General features: G+C 58.1%; 1 protein-coding gene across 16 annotated transcripts in view; it reads right to left on the bottom strand.

The window, feature by feature from the left end:
* Positions 1-1,463: 1,463 nt before the first annotated feature.
* Positions 1,464-19,678, bottom strand: part of WDR20 (WD repeat domain 20) — a 97,212-nt gene continuing 78,997 nt past the window's right edge. For 10 of the 16 annotated variants that reach the window (XM_042990581.1, XM_042990576.1, XM_042990575.1 and 7 more), the window contains 2 exons: positions 11,969-13,228; positions 1,464-2,287 (listed from right to left, as the gene is read on the bottom strand). In XM_042990581.1, coding sequence (XP_042846515.1) covers positions 2,234-2,287; positions 11,969-13,141 — 1,227 coding nt within the window. In that variant the 5' untranslated portion in view covers positions 13,142-13,228 and the 3' untranslated portion in view covers positions 1,464-2,233. Of the gene's footprint in view, positions 2,288-11,968; positions 13,229-19,678 lie in introns of those variants that run through there. The other 6 variants (XM_042990590.1, XM_042990586.1, XM_042990582.1 and 3 more) reach the window with 5 other exon arrangements.

Genomic DNA, 19,678 nt, shown 5'->3' with positions numbered 1-19,678 from the left:
GTGTGAGAGCCTGACGGGCCGGAGTCTGGCCCGGGTGCCACGTGCCCAGGGCCCGCCGCAGGCTGCACGTCCGTGGTGGCGGTGCCAGCGTGTGGCAGTCACGAGGCAGTCCGGTTTGGGAAGCCAGCTTGGACCACGGGGCCGGGAGCCGACGTTGGGACACGGCTGGCCGTCGACTCCAGAGCCCGACCGAAGGGTGACCACAGATGGTGGATCGAGCGAGGCCTGCCCGCTTGGAGGGCCGTGACCCGTGGGGCCGGTGAAAGCCGGGGAGCACGGCCAGGTCGTCTGACCGTGCCCGAATTGTAACAGTTGTCCTGGGCCCAGCCAGGCCTCCACCTGTCCTTTCACAGGAAGAGGAGACGACCCCGGGGGGGGGGGGGGGGTCACAAGAGGAACTCTGGACTTCATTTTCCAAGACGGCCCTTGGTGACCCCGCGGCAGTCCGTGGGCCTCCTTGTGCGTCTCTGGACCTGCGGGGCTGGGGTTCTGTGCGTCACCGACAGCGCCTGGAAACCAGTGCTTTGACCAAGAGGGCAGACGCCAACTCTCCGGGACGTGCTGTTTAATGCGCAGGTCGTACCGAATGTACAGGATACATAAATCGAGTGTCTCACTTAAAACAACAGGGTGTCCGTGCTTCCTGGTATTCACCTTCCCCAAAGCGCACGTCCCTGGGACCCAGAGGCTCCGTGAGCAGCTGTACCGGGCCTCTCCTCTGAGAAGCAGCCACGGCCTGGGGTGAAGCATCGGTCCTGTCGCTGTGCTCGCAGAAACGAAGAAAACAGAGTGCACGTCTCGAAGGGCGTACGCTCGTTTTTCTCCCGAAGTCGTGTGGGCAGTGCCCCAGACTAATGTGCTCGCTTAGATGCGAGTCACACGCTCCTGGTTTACGGCCACACCAAATAAAAATGCCTTCGGGGTGCAGCTGCGTACGGCTTTTTAAAGCTGAGAATGTTCTCCTGCCTGGCCGCTACACTTCACCGCGGTTCTCTCGCCTGTGGGGTCGACGAGTGTTTGTGGCGCGACCTCCGCGCAGAGCCGTTCCTGAGCCGGTTTCCGCCAAACACGAATTCCGCACGGTCCCGGGGCCCTCAGTCCCCGCGGCGAACGGAGCCCTCCACGCTCCCCAGAGGCCGACGGACGGACGAGCGCTCGCGGGCTTCCAATGACAACAGCCGGGCCTTAGAGCCGGAAGGAAAGAACGATTCGCCGGAGCCCGTCCGCACACGTGCAGGCACCCACGACGGCCGTGACGGTGAGCCTGAAGCCTGAAGACGAGGCCGCGGAACTCTGCAGCCGAGCCGCGCTCGCTCGAGCGGCCCGTCCTGGCCGGGGCACCGCCAGCGGAGACGGCTTCCGGGAACGTGGTGGAAAAAGGACGGGTGATTTTATACCAAACTTTAATTGAACAAAAGGTTACATTAAAAGCGGAGCCGACTTGACAAAAGATAAACAAATGGTGTATTCAAGATAGTTTTAATATTAATATTTTTTTCATGAATTAGAAATATCACTCTTAGATTGATGAAAATTACTGGTGAAGTAATCACGTCCCCCAGAAGCAGAATTCCATTATTTGTACATATAATACAGAGCCAGACTACACTGGAAACAACAGTATTAAAATAAATGTTAAGATTAAAAAGCATCTATACACCCTGGAGGGCCGTGAGTCCGTGAGACCCGTATCTAAAGTCATTTCCTAACAGCAGTGAACTATTTTAAGTGCAAACGACTCGTGAAGATCTCAGATCGCAGCATCCACCGTCCTGAATGGCAGATTCCCGTCAGAAGGGGACAACTTTCACGAGTGCCCTCCGGGTCGCCTTCTGACCACCTAAGTATAAAGACATCAGTGCAAAACCAGAGTGAAGTGCTATTTGTAAGAGTTGAGTTTAAGGGGATTTCTTGTCCAAGAAACACTTTACACTATGTATGTATATACTATATATATATATATATATGTATGGATATATACACACACATATGAGATTTTAATTACATTGAACTTTCGAGTAAAAAGCAAGAAAATCCCATTTCTTATTTTTTACTGCAGCCCCACAAGAACGATTTAAAAATGGCAACGGCTTCTTTGGGTGAGTGGCAGAGAAGGCGGTTTCGAGCGGGCCCCGAGGGTCTTCCCACGACTCCGGGCGACAGCTGCCTCCGCGAGTGTCCGCGCCCGGGGCTCCCGCCTCCGTCCGTCGCTCCCTCAGGACCGCGTGGGTCACTATACTACAGTTCCACCTGGAGAGCTGGCCTGGTTTTGGGATGACAATAAGCCCTGCAAACAAAGCAGTTTACATTAATCCAGCAAAACACGGGGCAGCCAAGAAAGCCACACTCCTCCGCCAGCCGGCTCCCGTGACCAGAGTTACCCTGTCGGCCTGTCAGCCAGCGTCCTCTGTCCTCTACTTCATTGTCATTCATGTCATTGTGTGACATTCCTAACTAATCAGGAGCCACTGAACCCGGCCTGTCTGGCTGTCCTCCGGTGGGCAGGGCTGGCCCGGGGTCCCCGGCACGTCGTGGGCCTGAAGGCGAGGGGCGGCCGTAGGCCACCCTCCCCAGAGGCCGTGGCTCAGGGCCACGGCGAGGTCCCCAGGAGAGGTCCCCGTTGGCTCCCACGGCCACGGCCACCCCACCTGCACACCCAGCCCCGCGAGCCGGTCGGTGCGCTCTGGTTGGGGTGCGACGGTGGTGCCCCCCCCCCCATCCCCGGCTTTAGCACCAGCGTGGACTCGGCCGGTGGACAGAGAAGGATCTGGGCCACGGGTGGGGAGGCCCAGAACGCGGCCCACACCCGCGCTGTGTCGGCTCGGGGAACAGGGTGTAGGAGGTGGTGTGTGTGCCACGGGGCGGCCCCTCCCGGCAGGTGGCAGACCTCTGGCACTCCACGTGTGAGCGGGGCCGCGGCCGAGAGCTAACCGTGGGCGTGGATGCGCGTGTGCTCATCACGGAGTTCCGTCACGGGCTGGCGGGCGACCGTCGCGGAGAAGTTTCAGGTCACAAGAGGGCAACGCTGAAGCTACGGCTTTTCGGCTCTGTGAACACACGCTTACGCTGCCCCCAAAATGCTTCCGTCCGTGACTCGTGGACCCAGGACGAGCCTTGAACTCCACGCAATCGCGGCTGTGTTTTCACCCACTGCACTTGTGCAGACACCCCGGGGCCGCGCCCACACCTGGCCGGAGGGAAGCCGGGCAAGTCGCTGGCCCCCCCACTCACGCCTCGTTTCTTCAGACTGCCCCTCCGTGACTCTGGACACGATCAGGAAGCCAAGGGCCAACGGGTGTGACAACCGAGCCCCGCGCAGGGCGTCCGGGAGCACAAGCCTGGTCTGACGCGCCCCCCCGTGTTTCCCGCTCACGCCCATCAAGGGGCCGCGGGACAGACGGCTCAGCACACCCGACCTCGGGCCGCCTCCCAGCCTCCACGGAGCGGCGGGGGGGGGGGGGGGGGGGGGGGGGGGGCCGGCAAGGCCCGACGCCCTCTCGGTGGCGACGTGAGGAAACCTTTAAGACGAGGATGCACCGCCTCCCTCGTCAAGGTTTCAGGTGATTCCGACTAACAAAGTGGTTTCCGGGAGCTACGGGGTGTCCTGGACAGCTTGTCAAGTCTACAAAATAAAGACCTCGCTTTTCTCTCCAAACCAGAGAAAAGTACTCCGCTCCTCCCGCCAACGGGAGAACCACGATCCCGTCTGGGGACAGAGCCGCACACCCTGCTCAGCGGTGGCTGCACTTAAATACCAAGGACACTCTGAGAAAGGCACCCCCCCCACACACACACACATTAGGGAAGGTGGTATCTCTAGACCGGCCTTGTCCAACACAAGGTCAAGGCAAGCCACGTGTGAAATTTAAAATTCTAGTAGCACATTTAACAAGTGAGAAAAAGGTGAAACAATATATTTAACCTAATATATCCCATGTTATTTCAACACAGAATCGATTTAAAAATTACGAATGACGGACTTGACGTTATTTTTTCCCACAAAGCCTTTGAGGCGGACACTGTAGCACATCTCCGTTCGGCCCGGCCCCGTTCCCGGTGCTCTGTGGCCACAGGTGGCCCTGGACGACAGGCTGTGGTGCCGAGCGCGGGCCTGGCCGCCCCAACACCACCCCCTCCACCACCCGCCCCACGCCTTAGCCTCTCTCCGGTTGTGGGTGTGCAGTTCCCGTGGAGGGCGGGTGCTAAGGCACGGAGGTGGCCGGGGGCCCCGGCTTCCTGGGCCTGACGTCAGCAGGGACACGGCGCCTCCACTGGCTGACCATCTCCTCTCCCCTGAGATGCCGCCTCGTCCTTGGGGCCCGGCAGGGAGGCCCGCTCTCCTCTCCTCCTAGGCGACACACACACATTCTCCGGCTTCTGTTGGCCGAAGCCTCAACCCCACAGGAACGACCCCCTGCGGCCCCGCTGTCCGAGAGGCCCAGGCTCGAAACAGACCGTGAAGGTTAGCTAAGCGAGCGACCACCCCAACGCCACCCCCCCCAACGCCACCCCTCCTCACAACAACCCTCTACTGCCACATGTCCAGGGAGCTGCAGGGTCCGGATAACAGGGTTATTAGCCCTTCCGATGTCAACCCTGGTGAACGAGTCTTTAATAACGGACACGGTGCAGCAGTGCGCGCCAGGGACCCACCCCCAGGGTGCCGCCCCTCGGGTACCGAGCTGGCGAGCAGCCCGGGATGCCAGGCCCGGCTGTGGGTGAGAGACCCGAGGGCTCCCTGGAGCCCTCAACCACAGCAAAGGGAGAAGGGACAGAATGGCAGAAGCAGGACCACCGGCGGGCCACCCGGGCCCCGCCCAGGGAGCCCCGAACCCCGGGGTGCAGGTGCTTGTGGTGTGCGGGTGAGGGTCCGTGACGTTCCTCGGAGGGCGCGAGGGCGCGTCTGACACAGGCAGCGGGCGAGGGCCAGGTCTCACCACCGGCAGCGGGAGGTCAGTGGGACGCAGACCCACACCCGTTCGCCTCCTACAGATGGAACTCGCTTTGCCGTGATGGACAGCAGAGGCACCGGGGAAAGACTGCCGCTCAAACAAAAATTCAATGTCCAGCTCACCTTCTCCCTGTACGCCGTGCTTTAGTTTAAAGGTTACTGGGGGACAAAGAGAAAGATGGAGAACACACACAGGCCCCCAACAGAGACCAGACCACTCTCAGGAGGGAGGCCAGCTGCCATTGTCACGTAAGAACAGTTTGGGGCACATCCCGGGGGGGGGGCTCCCCGGACCCGCCATCCGTGGCAGACGCACAGTGGCCCTGCCGCCCGGTCTGCCTGCTCCCGAGGCCGGCTTGCACTTCACTGTGTCCTCACTGGTTATTTTCACGGGGAGGGGACAGCAAAGACCAGGCCCGGTTTAGAGACAGCCGTGCCCGTCTGGCCTGCCCGACGACTTTGCCGCGTCGGTGTCCTCAGCGGTGTGGGGACCGGTTTCACAAACAGCAAGTCTGCCCCGGCCCAGACCCCGCGAATCTGCCTAACACCCTATCAGGCCCCAGGAAGGAAGAGGTTACTGGAATAGTGACAATCCGGAGTCTAATATTTACTAGGCTGTCCCGCCGTCACCAGACTTGCCGTTTTATTGCCGCTAGAGATCTCACTCAAAAATTAAGCGAGGAGATACTCCAGCTCTTGGTCACACAGAGACTAAGAGGCAGATGCCATTTGTAAATTGGTGTCCTTCTACAGATGGCACGGGCACAGTGAGAAATCTCAGCAGGCTAACTTCTTCCAGAACGCCCGAGCCACACACCCCTCTTGCCTGACCCTCCACGAGACCCTCACGGCTCGCATGACCCAAGCGCTGCATGAAGAGCCCGTGGAAGCCTGGCGGAGCCGAAGCCCCAGACCGCACGGCCAGGGTCAGGGGTGGGCACAGCACAGCCCTGGTTCCCCGCGAGGGTGACTCCCCCACAACGGCCCCCCCCCCGGGCCCCTCGTGGCCCCCGACCCACTCCTCACTTTGGGCCTGGGGCCTTGGCTCCTGCTGGGCAGTAAACAGACCCTGTCCCTGTGGTAGCCTTGACCTGCCCAACGACAGGTCACATCGGGGGTGACAATTTCCCCCAGGGAGACCACTCGGCCTGATGCCTTAAGAGAAACTCACCCGGAGAAAATGATGCTCTTTTCAGACATCCGGGCAAAAGGCTTTCTTGGGGCACAAGCATGTCGGGGCAGCTCAGAACTTTGCCTGGGGAGAAAGCACCCCCTTCCTATGGCAGGAGGAGGGGACGCTCTCGTGTGCCCTAAAAGTGCCTCTGGCTGGAGTCGCTTCAAGAGGGTCCCAGCCACGCTGGCCCCCACCCAGAGCGAGATGCTGGTCTGGAGGCCACCAGCACTCAAGGAGGGGAGGGGACGGGGCGCCTCCAGAGGCTCTGTCCCTTGCAGGAGACCACGGGTCCACAGTCGACGGTTTCTTCCGACAGGCAGACACGGGAGGATGGAGTATTTTTTCAAGGCACAAACTATTTTTAAAAGATTAAAATGTCGTGTGTGTCTTTCTCAACTTGCTGTCAACCTCGCAGCGTTGAGGGCCGAAAATCTACTCCCCGCTAAGGGAAAAACACGCCGTTGCTGTGGCGGGCGATCAGGTCGGCCGCTGTGAGGGCGGACGAGCGACAGGCTCTTCTGCGCTGGCAGCTCAGCGTGGGAGGCCAAGTGCACGACACTTCGCGCCGGGCGCTCGGGAGGACGGCACCGTCAGAGGGTTCGGGGTCCAGCCCCCCGAGCAGGCGGAGAGGCAGCCCGGAGGGAGCTCCAGGCCCGAACGTCTCCTGTCAAGGAGCAGCCCCGGGGCCCGACCAGGTGACCTCCCACAGCCTCCGGGGCCCTTGCAGATCCAGGCTGGAGTCCGGCCTCGAGGGGCTCAGGGCCAGAGAGAGGCCGGGGTGCAGCTGGGGGAGGACACCTCCCTGCAGGACGAGGCGAACCGCTGACTCTCCCCACCCCACGTGGGCCGGGCGTCTCCGGAAGGACGGCTCCACGGCGGCCACGAGGCCTCGGGCGGGCCATGTGAGACGAGGGGGAAGAAAGACGAGGACAGCCCGGGACAGGAGCTCCTCCAGGAGCCGGCCCGCCTCGGAGCCCCCAGCTACCGGCCAGGGGACCCAACGGGACGCCCGACGCCGAGCCGCTGGCGGCCCAGGCCGCCCCCTCACGCGTCCGCGCCGTCGCCGAGGAGTCCGTCGGCAGCCCTCGCCCAGACGGGACAGTCGGCACCCCTGCCGCTCGGAGCAGTGAGTCTCCAGTCACGAGGACGCGGAACTGGGCGGAAGCGTGGGAACTCCCGTGGCTGTTGGCGCTCTCGACGTGAACAAGCACCGAGAAGCTTCCTTCTCCGGCCAGCTGGGACCGCCGTACAGCCTCGCTGTGGAAGCGACCACTGGAAACTGTCTACGCGTCCGGTGTTGGCACGCGTTTACGGACAGAGGGCCCCCGAGCGCCTGGGGACACGCGTGGGCGGGGAGGCCCCGGCCGCGACGGGGAAGAGGGAACAGCTAAGACCCAAGACAGTGCCACACAAACACTGTTTTCTTAACATGAGAAATCACCGATACTGCCATGAAAGCCTCATTAATTACTGTAACAGTTAAGAACTTACCAGCATGTCATGTTAGGAAGGCTCTTCATCAAATTTATTTGTCAAGAAGTTAGATGAAAACGTAAAAAAGGACACACATTTCACTTCTGATTTTCATTAAACGTAAATAATCATACAATTTTATACGATGCCACCTAACACAGCAGTCCTTAATAAACTTAGGTATACAGAAATAAAAAACGCAGGAAATTCTTCCTTTACCCTTCGAGAGGCAGCAGCTCGAGTGTCACCGAGGTACCAGGGGGACTGTCCCCTCCACAGGGTGGGGGGAGGGTGCATTTTCTTACGGCTCAGAACCTGGGCTCTGAACCCAAGTGCTTTTCAACGCAAGCCCTGGACCCCGTTCTCTAGCCTGCCATCGGCGCTCGCGGGCCATCGCCGGGCTCACGGCGCTGAGCCCCCTGACGACCCGAACCCATGACAGTCCCAAGCAGCCCCGTGCGACAGGCGTGCTGACGGGGGGCCTCGCCGATCGGTCCCTGATGTGTCCCCAGGACGGCTGACGCTGCCAGGTTACTTATCAAGCCCACCACACGCACGTGGAGGCTCCCTGCTGAGGGAGGACACCCCGACAGTGGGCACAGCCCCTCGACGGGACGGTGGGTCAGAGGCCAGGAGGGGCGGGGCAGTGCCGGGGCCTCGGACAGGCTGGCCTCGGCCGGGCCCTCGGGCGCAGAGCGGGACGCTGCGTTCGCGCCTCCCTCCCGGAAGAGCCCAGGGAACTCTGCCGCTAGGTCTTTCTCGGGTTCCCTCCCCGGCCCTCCCTGACCCTTAGGCTTTCCCCCCTCACCCCCTGAGCTTCCCCAACAAAGAACCGAACGTCTCCCTCCCAAGGCGAGAGGGGAGCCCCGTACACGGTGCAGACGTCTGACCGAGCGGCTCCACCGATTTCTGCACAAACTCAGTATCTGACGAGGGTCTTAACGATTCAGCGGAGGAACCGGGGGTGCGGCGGCCCGGCTACCCGCCAGCTGGGACTCGGGTCCCCCGGGACGTGTGTGCAGGCCCGCAGACAGGTGGAGCCTCGAGGCGCTTCGCTCCTGTGGCCCCTGAAGAGCTGACTCCCCTTTCCCGTCAGAGGCGCGGACGCTCAGTTCCGGGCAATGGCGACAGAACATTTCAAAAACGCCAGAAGCTTCATTCAGCACACGAGACAAAATTAGGATTCTTTACCACTATTTAAGTGAATGTAGAACCCAAAGTTACTGATTGTTTTTCAGGAGTCTGCCCACTGCCTCTTACACACATGCTTTTAGAAGAAGGCGGCGTTTTCCAAAGGCTTCTCTCTCCAGCCCTCGAAGGGATTTTAACCCCCCTGCCCCTGAGTAAGGGAGGATCTCAGAGAAGGGCTGGGGTGGCCGGGGGGCTCGGAAGCCACAGCACGGCAGGCTGGAGAGAGGCGAGCCGGGGCAGGGCAGGCAGAAAGGACCACGCACGGTAGGAAAGCTGTGCTGGCCAAGCAGTAACGGCCTCCTCTTGCCAAAAGCTGTTCTATTCCAGAAGTTGGGTTACAAAAGATATTCTTGCTCAGGATAACGTTTAAGCAAAAACACCTGAAACAGTTTCAGTGAGGAAGCTCCGAGTTTGGTGCGGAAACTACAAAATCACCCCAGGGCCACCGTGGAAGCAGCTTGGCCCTGGGCCCTACACGCCTGAGATCAGGACCCCGGTGGCCCCCCTCCCCGCACCCCACAGCTGCAGGAGTCATCATGGGAAGCCAGTCTAAGGGAGGCCCGCCCCTCCAAGCGCCCCCTCCGCCAGCGGCCAGCAGCTCTACTCCTGCTCCTCCGGATTGCAGGAAAGGGTGTGGGTGTCACAAGAGCGGGCCATGCGGTGCCCCCCAGCTCCTGACACCCAGCAGGTCCCCGGAGAGGGGACCCCAGAAACTGGAAGAACAAGATTGTGACCAAGCCCCAAATCCCAAACTGTGACAGGACCATGGTCTTTAACACTGGGGTGGGGGGGGGGGGGGGGAGGTTGGGGAGAGAAACACCACGGGCTCCTATTAGCACATGTCGAGGCCTGATTTTAAGGAAACCATACTCTCCTCCTCTTGCCTCTCCTGCCCCCGACTCCCACCGACAGACTCCGCCTGGGTCGCCCAGCAGTGCCCCCGGAGCCGTCCCTCCCTTACCGCAGCCCGTGCAGCTAAGGGTGCCAGGGGGTGAAAGGGATCAGAGAGCGCCCGGTCCCCAGAAAGCGCACCCATCATGCCTTTGGAGCGATGCCCTCAGAACCAGGTCAGCATAAGCTTCCCCACGAAGGCTACTTACCTGGGACCGGCCGCTCGTTACCTGGGCCAAATACAAGTCCTGAATTTTGAAACTGCATACTCAATGCCTCAGAAGCATTTGAAATGAAATCTCGAAAACGACGTAAAACTGCACCTGGAGTGCTGGCTACGAATCTCTCCATCCAACAGCCTGATTTCGCTTCCAAAGTTGAAACCGTCCCCAAGGCCGGCTGACTTTGCTAACCTTAGGTCAGTTAACATTTAGGAACAGAGGACCGTATCTTACAAGCCAACGGGACACGAACATATACCCGGGGACACGACGCACAAACGGCAGGGGCGAGATGCCCCCGGCAGGCCAGCAGGCTTCTCGCGGGGCAGAGCACTGCCATCGGTAACAGAAACCCCTCGCATTCAAGGGGCAGGGTGGGTAGAGCGGATGGCCCCAGCGGGAGGCACGGGGGGAGGCGCGGGGGGAGGCAAGCAGGCCCGGGAAGCGGGGGCCCGGGAAGCGGGGGCCCGGGGAAGGTGGGGACGGGCTGCGGGAGGAGCACACAGAGCCGCTGCTCCGGCACCAGAGCTGGGCGCTGCAGGGACAGGAAAGCCCCCCGGTGTCTGCTTCGCTGAATCGCAGCCACTACTCAACTCGTGTCAACGAGCAGCATCTCTAGGCTTCATCACAAAGGTGTGCAACACAGAAAACAAGCCGAAACGACCAAAATAAGTTAACAAACAAGATAACCGCCGTCTTGAACCTAAGACACGCAGCTCAAAGAACCGGGTCCTCCAGGTGAAACTGGAACTTGCAACTCCTCACACAGGTGATCGGGACCACGGGCGTGAGAACCCGAGACTGAAGCGCCCCGGCAGAAGCAGCTCGGGGTCCCCCGGAGGGAGCTCCCACGGCCGCTCCCACGGCTCCCGAGCAGCCACGAGGCCACCAGGGCCAGGGGTGAGGCCCTCCGGCAGGAAGCCACTGAGGACAGAGCCCAAGCGGAGCCACGACAGCCGTCCAGTAAGAAGAGAAGGGGGCAACCTGCACCTGCGCCCCCCCCCCACTCTGGGCGGGAAAACAAAACCCAGACCAGCGCCCCCTCTGGAAGCGCCTGGAATCTTCACAAAACGGGGCTGCGGAGTCCGTCCCGGGCCACGGTCGTGCCTTTTTGACCAAAAAACATCGTCAAACAACAACAACAAAACCCACACACACACGAGAAAACAAAAAAACAAAACAAAACAAAAAAAACACAAGAGAAACCAAAACCGCCTTTCCCTTGTTGGAAAAAAAAAACATAAGCAAAACGCATCCAACGTGAAGGGTCTCGGCTTCTGTGGCAACAGGCACTTCTGACCACCGCTGCTGGCGCCCTCGGCCCACGGTCCCCCGGACAGCCAGGCTCGGAGGAGTGTGGGGTTTTGTTTAGTGCACAGATTCTCAATCAAAGTGCTACAAACTGCTTCTTTGAAAAAAGATGTTTATTAATAAACAATTTTAATTGTCATAAAATGACTAAAATGGGTTTTAAAAATTAAGGCTCTTCTCTTTCTGTGGATTGCCAGAACAATGTAAAAATAATATCAATCAACCCTGCTGAATGCTTTGTTCCTAAAGTTAAATTTCATAGATTCCTAAACATTTTATGATTAAGATAAAAACTGGCCTATAAATGACAATTAATGGCCGCCCATACTGAACACACACTCCGATCAGGTGTACAACATTCTAATTGAGTAGTTAAGCAAAAATATTCCAGTTAAAGCAGAAATTTTAATTTTAGCATTGAAAGTCATTGTTCCCCACACGGTCATGATTTTCCTAAAATCGAAGTCGTCTAATACAGGAACGCTAACCTTGGGACTCTATATATTCCCAGGAGGGTGACTGACTTGGCTGGCAATTAGTTTGATTATATTTTTTTAAACGTTCTAAGTTGAATTATCAAATGATTCAGAATTACATGGCATGCAGTATCCAAAATTATGGCTCTGATGCATTTAGATTTACATTAAGAGTACGAAGTGCCATTCACATTCATTGTACACCCCACCCTCCCGCAAGAAAAAAATCACTACCTATTCGAGTTCTAGATCTGGTGCAGCATTAAGGATTAAAACTTACCACTTTACCAGGCCTTCCCCATGTGCAAATAAATCCCTCCTGACAAGCAGTGACTAGACAGTCTTCAAGAAAAATTAACACAGTCAGTCTTTCGTGTGCTATCTTTTTACAGATGAGCGGCTCTAACAAGGGAACGTCTTCCATCCGAGGACACAGGGGCGTCCCCAGGGTTTTAGCGGGGTCCGTTTTGGTTTTAGTAACCAGGTTCAGTTTGTCGCTGCTCTTGCTGGAAATGTGTCCCATGCTATGGTTTCGCTTGTGGTCTTTCTCGTGGTGCCTGTCCTTCCGGTCGTGCAGGGAGAGCGTCGCGAATTTGCTGACCCCGGAAGCGATGGCCCCGTCGGCCACGCCGCTCTTGCTGCCGGCGCTGGAGGCGGTGGAATGCGGGAGGCTGTTGGAGCGGGGCAGGGGCGGGGGCGCGGAGTTGCCGGGCGTCGTGACGCTGTTCCCGGTGCTGCCGGCGGGAGGGCTCGTGGCGTTCATGACGTTCGTGTGTGTCCTTGCTCTCGAGAGCGGCTGGTGGGGGAAAAGGATGTCTTCCGTGAGGTCCCAGAGGCAGAGCTGCGTGTCCTGGCCCACGGAGCCGAACCGGTACGTGACGCTGACGGGGCGGCTCTCGGCAGAGTTCCGTTTCGACAGCCTGGACTGCGTGCTATTGGCTCGATCTCTGCCGAAATGGAGGAGGTCCTGGAAGTCCTCGTCGCTGCCACTAAACTCCATGGGGTCGCTCTCTTCCACGCTAGTGGTATAGGGGTCAAACGCCACAACACTGACCCAGGATTTGTGCCCGTGGCCTCGAGCTATCACTCGGCAGTCTACGAAAGACCAGACCGTCACCAGGTCGTCCTCGCCCCCCGTCACGATGTACTTGCCGTCCGGGCTCCAGCACACACACAGCAGGCCCCCGAAGTAGCTCTTCATCGTGCCGTGCAACTCCACCGAGTCGAAGTTGAACACCCGCAGGAACCCGTCCTGGCTCACGCACGCCAAGAACTTGCCGTCTGGGGAGAAAGCAAACTCGTTGAGGGCCCCCTCGCCCACCGTCCACTTAAGGAGAGGGTTCCTCGTGGATTTGCTCTTGCAAGTGTGCACGGCGAAGCTCTCGCCCTGCTTCAGAAGCTGGTAGTGGGGGGCTGTGGTACCACAAGTGTGCTCCACATTATACAAGTACATGTTCCCACTGGCGTGGGCTACTAGGAAAAGGCTTTCCGAACCGGGAACCCATTTGACACAGGTTACGCGTGACTTGTCTATTAGTCTCTGTGAAGACAAAGGAGAACAAGTTATCACAATGGAGAAGCCTTAACGGTCTACTTTTCCAGCAAGAAACGTGTCTGCTTCTCGGTGAGAAGGGAAGTCCGTCCAGGCACTGCACTCTCTATCCCGCGGTCGGCCAAGCCAGCGAAGAGCATCTGGGCCCCTTGTAGAATTACTCTCTAGAATCGCGCTTGGGCGTCAGGCCACTGGGTTTCGCGGAGGGAGGCAGTCATTGGACACACACTGTCGGGAGCCTACTCTGAGCCACACACTGTGCCAGGCGCTGGGACGCACTGGCCACAGGGCCGGCCCCCGGGCCACGTTCGTTTCTTAGGCTAGGAGCGTCTGGATCTGTGATTCCTGGCACCTACACACAGCACCCTCTCCACGAAGACCCCGGGGAAAATCTCGCGGTCCTCACAGCGGGGAGCGCTACGCCTCCTGGCCCCTCTGCGTCTCACGGTGGCGTGAGTCATTGCTGACTACACCTGCCCCCCTGCTGCGGCCGCTCCAGGGCGGGCAGTCCCTGTGCAGCCGCTGGCAACAGCACACGGGACGTCAACGCACACTTCCTGGGCTCCACCTCAGCCCTGGCTGCACTGAAACTTCCTCACTCCCAGTCGCTGTCCTGTGTGCATCTTTATAAGTACTTCCTCCAAATCTTCTCTGGAACAAGGTGGTGTTTAAAGAAACAAACGGACGATTGATTCAGGAGTATGTGCCTGCCCACTGCCACTCTGCTCCGTGCTAATTTATGCTCCACTGACCAGCCGTTCCTTTAAAAAGCACACATCGGGAGTCCGGCCTTTAAAACCAGAGAACAAAAGGCCAGAGTAAAAACCACCCCAAGGCACAAGAAGCGCGCGCTGCCCGGCTGGCGGACCTGGCCGCGGGGCGCCCGGTCCCCGATCACATCACCAGAAACCATCCACCGGTGCCTAGGACTCCCACGTTTGTGGACACTCCTCCTGCCAAACATTCCCGGCACCCGTCTCCCCGGGAGCCCGGCAGACCCCGGTGAGTGGAACGTACCGCTTCACCCAGCGGCCGGGACTCCCAGCCCGAGCCTCAGGGCCGCCGACGCAAACCGCCCTCCCTCCCCCGCCATCCGCCTGGCGCGCACCTCCCGCGTGCGCAGCCTCTTACAGAAAATCACAGAACGTGAAATAACCCGTTGGCTTCACAGAAGAGATGAATGAACCCTGCAAGCTGCTACAGATTACCGGACCACACAAGGGGAGAGGAGGGAGGCCTGGCCCTGCACAGCACGCGGGGCCCGGGGGGTCGGGCAGGGGTCACCCAGCGGCAGGTGACGCCGCTTACTGCCCCGGTGTGGGAGCTGCAGGACGGCCCGGCCGGCCCCCTTAATTGACACAGACGCACAAGCTGGCCTTGGGGACACAGCCGACGTTCTCATCCCTCTTTCCTTTCCTACCCGCCCCCAAAAGGCACCTGACCTACTCCGACGCGGGCAACCTAAAAGCCCAGTGACCACTCTGGCAGGGTCTCCCTCAGGCCTTCACTGCTTCTCCACAAGAGGTTCCAGAGGTGACTTCGGGGCCTTCCCCACCCAACGGACCCTGCTGTACCCACCGGGCCCAGGCTGCCCCAGCAGGCCTCAGGCCGCTGTGGCCCTCGGCCCCTGGGGTGGCGGCCCGGTCAGGCGGTCGGGGGCTGCAACGCCGACGCGGGCTGGCGGCCGGGCGGCCGGGCCGCCGTCCTTCCCCCGACCCCACGGCTCTCGGTTCCTGCACCTCACGTGTCACCACAACCAGATCGCGGTCCTGCCAGCACAACACCTCTGCCGCTCTCTCCTGTGTGGAAATTTTTAAGGACAGACTTAAAAACTTCCAGCACTGTGCTTAGGAGAACATTTCGTGTGCCGCTTAAAGAGACACACCAAAAATAATTCGTGGGAATTCCAACTCGTCATACTGTCCAACAAACGTGAGGCGTGAAGGGAGACAGTTCCAGCACTACGGTTACAGCAAAGGTTCCTGGGAGGACAGAACCCACTCAGAGCTCTCATTCCCGACTGAAAAGGGGCACGGAGATGACTGCCAGCAGATCTGTGGGCGCACCTGACGGACAAACCGCGGAGCCTCCACTCTGCGCCCGCCGGGGCGTCTGGGCACACACGGGTCCGCCCCGGCACCTGCGAGTCCGGCCCAGCAGCGCAGGCGACCGCGAACCGCGACAGGCCAAGGCCCCCGGCGCCAGCTCGAAGGCGCAAGGGGCGCTCCCTAGCAGGTCACGGGCTCAAGCGTGGGGAAAGCACGGGCCTCGAGGGCCGGTCCCCGGGTCTCCTCCAGGTCTGGGGCACGCCGGACAGCGGTGCCGACTTCCCACTGGAGGATCTCCTCTGCGTGCCGGGCCCCGGTAAGGAAGGGGCTCTGCACACACGCTCTTCCACCTCAAAATGACCCTGCAAGCTCAGCTTTTGCTTTGTTTGAATAGGTGACACATTCGCAGTGCACACGGAAGTCTGCCGGAGAAAGCCTTACTCACGTCCCCCTCCTCCATTCCAGAGCACCTGTCCCCAAGTCACTGTTACTAAGCTCCCTGCTTCTTTCTCCAGAGCGTCTCCGTCCACGGACAAGGCCGATGTGGATGTGCTCAGTACCGTGTCTGTCCATCTGTCTGTGCTGGTACAAAGACAGCTTCCGGGGCGCCTGGGTGGCTCGGTCGGTTAAGCGTCCAACTTCAGCTCAGGTCACGATCTCGCGGTTTGTGGGTTCGAGCCCCACGTCGGGCTCCGTGTTGACAGCTGGGAGCCTGGAGCCCGCTTCCGATTCCGTGTCTCCCTCTCTCTCTGCCCCTCCCCCACACATGCTCTGTCTCTCTCAAAAATAAACATTAAAAAAATTTAAAAAGGACAGCGTCCTTGTTCCGTCCTACAGCTGCAGAGTATTCAATGATATGGCTGCACTGACAGACGTGCGTGTCGCAGTGGATGACCCCGCATACATGGCAGTTTTCACGGGTATGCGCATACATGCGGGGTGAACCCCAGTAAAACAGCTGGGTCAAAAGGTATATACATCTATGATTTTCACAGATACTGCCAAATAGCCTTCCACGGAGGACAGAACCCTGTATTTTCATCAGCAATGTAAGAGCACCATTTCCCCACAGAAAGGCGGATGTTCTCCCCAGACTGCCCACCGGGAGACAGAGGCGCACAGAGGTCAGGTAACCTCCCTGCCGTCCCATTCACTCGCCCACTCACCCGTTCATTCGCTCGCTCGTTCACTCACTCATTCATTCACCACCCTCTTCTTCACTGAACGCATTCATGCCGGGCACGGACACAGCGCCGATTAAAACAGACGGACATTCCTTCCTGTGTGGCATTTACGTCCGAGTGGGAGGGGAAGACCGTGAGACCCGCAAGATCCGATGGTGCCGAGTGCTGTGGAGAAAAACAGAGCAAGGAGAGGAGACACGGTGCCGATGGGGAGGAAGTCACAATGACTTCCATTTCCGGCAGGAGCAGGAGGACCTGGCGGGACTCTGTCCGGCGGTGAGGGCTGGCTGCAGGCTGCCAGGTGCCGTGGGAGACTGGGAGCAGGGACAGGCAGCGAACCCAGCCCCGGGCATCTGAGGGAAAGAAGGGAACCAGGGCAGGTTGGACAGACCGGGCAGGGTGGGGTGCCGTCTCCCGTGCCACCCACAGGCATCGACTAAGGCTAGGGCCAACGCCCGCCGGTGCCCAGAAACAGGACACGAACCCACCTGGGACGCACAGCCGGGGAGGGAGGCACACTCTAGGCCTAGCTAGAGGAGTCCCTGAATTTAAACAGCTCTGGTTATATTTGGTTTGGGTTTAACAAAAAAGGAAGAGAAGAGAAAGCATTTTACTCCTTTTTTTCAATTAAGAAACAAATACCTGGAACGTTTTATTCGATAAATACAAAGAACAAAGCCCGGTCGCTACACCGTAAAGGTGTGTTTTTGCTCCTGAAAATGTCTAGTGAAAAAGGGAAAGAATTTTAGCGCTCCATGTTAAGGAACGGGACTACCCTGTTGGATTCTCCAGTATCGATGGGGCCCTGATCTGGACACGCACAGGGAGGAAACCCCTCGGGAGAAGCCGGGCCCTTCTGAAGAGTTCCTGAGCACAGTTGGGGCAAGAAGGACCACATGGAGAGCGGCTCGGGACGGAGCAGTCCGGGTCAGTCTGGGGACATGAGTGGCACCTGTTTTGGCTGGAGCCCTGAGCTGCAGGGAATGAGGTCTGCAACTGGAACCAGGGCTCAGGATGGTGAAGTCTCAGGCTAAGGGGCTTTGGGCCATGACCTTAAAGCCCTGAGAGCTTGAAGTGTGTCTGAAGTGAGATGTGCTATGTGTGTAAAATAGACACTGGGTTCTGAAAACTTGAAAAACTATGGAAACTATCTCATTCGTAATTTCATATTGCATAATGTTGAAATAATATTTGGACTATACAGAGAAAATAAAATCTGAATTTCACCTATTTTTAACTTATTTAACGTGCTACTAGAAAATAGAAGATTGAATCTGTGGCTCACAATGTGTTTCTACTGACATTGAGGCTTCAAGACAGCGAGGAAGTGAAGGCTTCTGAAGAGGAAAGCGATGGGATAAAGAGAAACTGTCCCACTGTCCCTGGCAGAAGGCACAGCATGGAAGACGGGGGGGGGGGGGGGGGGGGGAGAAACCAGTTAGGAGGCTGTGACAACTGTGTGTGGACAAAAAGGTCTTGAACTGGATGGTGGCAGCATGGCAAGATGGGCTGTTTAACAATGGACTAGGCTGGAGGCAGCAGGAGGTACGGGGAGAAGCGGGTATGACTGCTGCTGGGCTTGGAGCCTGAGCGACTGGGCCACAAAAAGAAGGATGGGATTGGGGTCACGCTGGGAGAAATCAAAGTGTCCCCATCCAGTGGGCAAGGAAGACCAGGAAAGCAGCTGAGAACAGGCAGAGCCGCATCTGTGGCATCCCAGGATCCCCAAGGAAGGATCCCCAAGCACGGAGGAAGAGGAGAGGGTGACGCTCTGCAAAAAACCCACTTCTGCAGGACAAAAGCAGAAGGAAAATCAGAGAAATGAAGGAAATCAGAGAGGAAGGGGCTGGTGCTGAGTGGCTGCCCCAGGCCAGGAGCTCAGCAGAACCACAATGTTCCACCATCATGTGACAAAGTCTCTGAGGTTGGCTCTATCTACACACCAGGAAGGGAGGCTCGGAAGGAGGCCGTGACTCCAGCAGGGCCCACGCAGGCAGAGCAGGAGCAGGGAGGCTTCCTTAGAGAACACGGGGAGTTCTGAGTCTGAGGGACCAGGGAGAGGATTAGGCGGGATCCAGAGGAAAGCTCCCCTGCTCCCAGACTGCAGAGGAGAAGCCCAGAGGACACTGGCAAGTGGCAGAGGAAAAGGAGTGGAGGAGAGTGTGAGCCCCATTCCAGCACACCAGCAGAGGGAGGATGGAGCGAGGCAGGTGTTCGGGGAGGGGGCCGAGGGCAGGGAGGCGGCAGGGAGACTCAGACAGTCTCTGGTAGGTCACCTGGACCGGCCGCTGGGTTTCCATTAAAGAGTCAAATTCTAGAACACTCCAGGCCAATTTCTGCTTCAATAAAAGACCAAACACAAAATCTGCAGATCCACAGGCTGTCTATGTGTGCCACAGAAGTGGGCTCCCACACCCTCACCTCTCCCCAGTGTTCGCCAGCAGCCCTGCACAATCCCCACCTGAATTCCGAGGAAACCGTCCCTTTTCTGATATGAATCCAGTAAAACTCAAACACCAAAACTAGCATCGCTAATGGCATTAACAGACTAGATTTTCTAACTATGATAAACTAGTTAAAAGGAAGCACGAATAAAAATAAATCTGTAACAACATAAGGTATCATTGCTAAAAGCACTTAGTTATCTTTTCATTTTTTTCTACTACTATCAACATGACAAGCAGGAGAAAATTATTTGGGGGGCAATGGGTGTGAATTTTAGAATGCAGATATTCATTTATAACAAAAATACTAAAGCAAACAATTCAAAAACCACAGCAGCTGCTGGAAAAGCCATAATGTAGCCACAAGGAAAACTGGCGACTAAGGGCTTTGCTGATGTAAATGCATTTAAGGAGAGCTGCTTCCCTCAGGAAGCATGAGGAAAGGGTATTTCAAAGCCACCTAAAAGGTGATCAGATGTCATTTTATCTATGTGAAAGCTTTAAGGAGCTGATCGATCGTTATGCGCTCATTTCCTTCCTCTGATTAAAAAAAGCAACAACAAAAACAAAGCGACCAACATACCCACAACCACTCTTTTGTCCCCAAAGTGGACAGATGGCTGCAAGGCTCGGCCCGGCTCTACCCTCCCGGGGATGCTGGGTGTCCCAACGAGAGAGAAGACGTGGCCTCGCCTCCAGTGGGCCCTTCAGTTGGACCGCGCCTAAAGGCCACAGGAGCACGGACCCACCCAGTGTGACGGC

Source organism: Panthera tigris, chromosome B3 (genome assembly GCF_018350195.1).
Source record: "Panthera tigris isolate Pti1 chromosome B3, P.tigris_Pti1_mat1.1, whole genome shotgun sequence".
In the NCBI taxonomy this organism is placed as follows: Eukaryota; Metazoa; Chordata; class Mammalia; order Carnivora; family Felidae; genus Panthera; species Panthera tigris.
This window is presented reverse-complemented; position numbering and strand designations above follow the sequence as displayed.